The 4,564-nt window shown below is 46.3% G+C and overlaps 1 protein-coding gene across 1 annotated transcript in view; it reads left to right on the top strand.

Annotated features, from left to right (window-relative positions):
* Window positions 1-4,564, top strand: part of WSCD2 (WSC domain containing 2) — a 66,601-nt gene that overhangs the window by 37,182 nt on the left and 24,855 nt on the right. Inside the window, exon 6 of the mRNA XM_008586732.1 lies at window positions 1,021-1,195. Coding sequence (XP_008584954.1) covers window positions 1,021-1,195 — 175 coding nt within the window. The remainder of the gene's footprint in view (window positions 1-1,020; window positions 1,196-4,564) is intronic.

The following is a 4,564-nucleotide window of genomic DNA, read 5'->3' as shown; positions in this document are numbered from 1 at the left end:
AGAACCGTGCAGAGCAGAGGGCAGAGGGCAGAGCTGGTGAACTTGGCCAGGCTTAGAGTTCCTGGCTGGGCAATAGAAGGAGTGTCCCCAGGGGGTGGGGGGGTGAATTCTGATGACTCCATCTTCACTCCCCCATCACTGACGACCTTTGGAGGCTTTTTTCTTGTAGTAGAGGAAGTGAGATTGAGTGAGAAGAGAGAACTGTGTCTCCCATTGGCTCCAACATGGACCCCCTGTGTGATCCTGAGCAGGTCATTTCCTCTTTCTGAGCCTCATTTTCTCTGTCTGTAAAATAAAGCTGTAGATTTTTGACCTCCGAGATCCCTCCCAATTCAAAGACTCTGTAATTTTATCTGTAAGTTCTTCCTTCTCTCCCTTCTTCTCCTTCCATGTCTCACTCATTCTTTCCAGTTCTATTTCTTATTCCTTTGCCAGTGGAACCCACACTTACTGTTTATCTCCTCTTCTGTCTCTTGGGGCTACCAGATGTGATGATGATCACGAAGATGGTGATGGTGATGGTGATGGTGGTAATGGTAGTGGTGGTGGTGGTGGTGATGCTGACAGTGATGATGATGGTGATGATGATGGTGATGCTGACAGTGATGATGATGGTGATGCTGACAGTGATGATGACGGTGATGCTGACAGTGATGATGACGGTGATGATGACAGTGATGATGGTGGTGATGCTGACAGTGATGATGATGGTGATGCTGACAGTGATGATGATGGTGATGNTCCACAAGTACTACTTGTGGTGGTGATATAAAGTTTCCTTTCAAATTTAAGTTTCAATAAGTGAGTTGACATAAAGGGAAAAAACACATAAATAAGAGTACAGGAAGTTCACAGATGGGTTGAAGTCATAAAAGCAGGGTTCACTGATGGAGTCTGGGGACTCGGGTTGAGGGAGAGTGATGGAGGGATGGAGTTGGGATGCAAATCCTGCTCCACATTCAGAGTCCGGGACTGTCAGAGATTTAGCAGCTCTCTTATCCTCTTCCACTCTGTCCCCAGGAGTACCCACTGGCAGCTCTCGCGGGCACCGCCTGCCACTGTGGATTTCCCACCACCCGATTCCCACTCCATGAGAGAGAGGATGAGCAGCTCTGCGCCCAGAAGTGCAGTGCGGAGGAGTTTGAGAGCTGCGGGACTCCCAGTTACTTCATCGTGTATCAGACGCAGGTCCAAGGTAAGCCAGGCCTCCCCTCACTGGGCCCCGAAGCCCTCCCCTAATGCACCCAGCCAGTCCATTCCATATGTCCTGCAGCAAGAAGAGAACCGTGCAGAGCAGAGGGCAGAGGGCAGAGCTGGTGAACTTGGCCAGGCTTAGAGTTCTTGGCTGGGCAATAGAAGGAGTGTCCCCAGGGGGTGGGGGGTGAATTCTAATGACTCCATCTTCACCCCCCCATCACTGATGACCTTTGGAGGCTTTTTTCTTGTAGTAGAGGAAGTGAGATTGAGTGAGAAGAGAGAACTGTGTCTCCCATTGGCTCCAACATGGACCCCCTGTGTGATCCTGAACAGGTCATTTCCTCTTTCTGAGCCTCATTTTCTCTGTCTGTAAAATAAAGCTGTAGATTTTTGACCTCCAAGATCCCTTCCAATTCAAGGACTCTGTAATTTTATCTGTAAGTTCTTCCTTCTCTCCCTTCTTCTCCTTCCCTGTCTCACTCATTCTTTCCAGTTCTATTTCTTATTCCTTTGCCAGTGGAACCCACACTTACTGTTTATCTCCTCTTCTGTCTCTTGGGGCTACCAGATGTGATGATGATCACGAAGATGGTGATGGTGATGGTGGTAATGGTAGTGGTGGTGGTGGTGGTGGTGATGATGCTGACAGTGATGATGATGGTGATGATGATGGTGATGCGGACAGTGATGATGATGGTGATGATGATGGTGATGCTGACAGTGATGATGATGGTGATGCTGACAGTGATGATGATGGTGATGATGACAGTGATGCTGACAGTGATGATGCTGACAGTGATGATGATGGTGATGCTGACAGTGATGATGATGGTGATGCTGACAGTGATGATGATGGTGATGCTGACAGTGATGATGATGGTGATGATGACACTGATGATGATGGTGATGATGATGACAGTGATGATGATGGTGATGCTGACAGTGATGATGATGGTGATGCTGACGGTGACGATGATGGTGATGCTGATGGTGACGATGATGGTGATGCTGACGGTGACGATGGTGATGACAGTGATGCTGACAGTGATGATGATGACAGTGATGATGATGGTGATGCTGACAGTGATGATGATGGTGATGATGACAGTGATGCTGACAGTGATGATGATGACAGTGATGATGATGGTGATGCTGACAGTGATGATGATGGTGATGATGACAGTGATGCTGACAGTGATGATGATGACAGTGATGATGATGGTGATGCTGACAGTGATGATGATGGTGATGATGACAGTGATGCTGACAGTGATGATGATGACAGTGATGATGATGGTGATGCTGACAGTGATGATGATGGTGATGATGACAGTGATGCTGACAGTGATGATGATGACAGTGATGATGATGGTGATGCTGACAGTGATGATGATGGTGATGATGACAGTGATGCTGACAGTGATGATGATGACAGTGATGATGATGGTGATGCTGACAGTGATGATGATGGTGATGATGACAGTGATGCTGACAGTGATGATGATGACAGTGATGATGATGGTGATGCTGACAGTGATGATGATGGTGATGATGACAGTGATGCTGACAGTGATGATGATGACAGTGATGATGATGGTGATGCTGACAGTGATGATGATGGTGATGATGACAGTGATGCTGACAGTGATGATGATGACAGTGATGATGATGGTGATGCTGACAGTGATGATGATGGTGATGATGACAGTGATGCTGACAGTGATGATGATGACAGTGATGATGATGGTGATGCTGACAGTGATGATGATGGTGATGATGACAGTGATGCTGACAGTGATGATGATGACAGTGATGATGATGGTGATGCTGACAGTGATGATGATGGTGATGATGACAGTGATGCTGACAGTGATGATGATGACAGTGATGATGATGGTGATGCTGACAGTGATGATGATGGTGATGATGACAGTGATGCTGACAGTGATGATGATGACAGTGATGATGATGGTGATGCTGACAGTGATGATGATGGTGATGATGACAGTGATGCTGACAGTGATGATGATGACAGTGATGATGATGGTGATGCTGACAGTGATGATGATGGTGATGATGACAGTGATGCTGACAGTGATGATGATGACAGTGATGATGATGGTGATGCTGACAGTGATGATGATGGTGATGATGACAGTGATGCTGACAGTGATGATGATGACAGTGATGATGATGGTGATGCTGACAGTGATGATGATGGTGATGATGACAGTGATGCTGACAGTGATGATGATGACAGTGATGATGATGGTGATGCTGACAGTGATGATGATGGTGATGATGACAGTGATGCTGACAGTGATGATGATGACAGTGATGATGATGGTGATGCTGACAGTGATGATGATGGTGATGATGACAGTGATGCTGACAGTGATGATGATGACAGTGATGATGATGGTGATGCTGACAGTGATGATGATGGTGATGATGACAGTGATGCTGACAGTGATGATGATGACAGTGATGATGATGGTGATGCTGACAGTGATGATGATGGTGATGATGACAGTGATGCTGACAGTGATGATGATGACAGTGATGATGATGGTGATGCTGACAGTGATGATGATGGTGATGATGACAGTGATGCTGACAGTGATGATGATGACAGTGATGATGATGGTGATGCTGACAGTGATGATGATGGTGATGATGACAGTGATGCTGACAGTGATGATGATGACAGTGATGATGATGGTGATGCTGACAGTGATGATGATGGTGATGATGACAGTGATGCTGACAGTGATGATGATGACAGTGATGATGATGGTGATGCTGACAGTGATGATGATGGTGATGATGACAGTGATGCTGACAGTGATGATGATGACAGTGATGATGATGGTGATGCTGACAGTGATGATGATGGTGATGATGACAGTGATGCTGACAGTGATGATGATGACAGTGATGATGATGGTGATGCTGACAGTGATGATGATGGTGATGATGACAGTGATGCTGACAGTGATGATGATGACAGTGATGATGATGGTGATGCTGACAGTGATGATGATGGTGATGATGACAGTGATGCTGACAGTGGTGATGATGACGGTGATGATGATGGTGATGCTGACGGTGATGATGATGGCGATGCTGACAGTGATGATGGTGATGATGACAGTGATGATGATGATGATGCTGACAGTGATGATGATGGTGATGATGACAGTGATGATGATGGTGATGCTGACAGTGATGATGATGGTGATGATGACGGTGATGATGGTGATGCTGACAGTGATGATGATGGTGATGCTGACAGTGATGATAATTGTGATGCTGACAGTGATGATGATGGTGATGCTGACAGTGATGATGATGGTGATGCTGACAG

The sequence above is a fragment of the Galeopterus variegatus genome, unplaced genomic scaffold (genome assembly GCF_000696425.1).
Source record: "Galeopterus variegatus unplaced genomic scaffold, G_variegatus-3.0.2 Scaffold4090, whole genome shotgun sequence".
NCBI classification, from domain to species: domain Eukaryota; kingdom Metazoa; phylum Chordata; class Mammalia; order Dermoptera; family Cynocephalidae; genus Galeopterus; species Galeopterus variegatus.
Note: the sequence above shows the minus strand (reverse complement) of the source record. Positions and strands in the feature narration are given on the sequence as shown.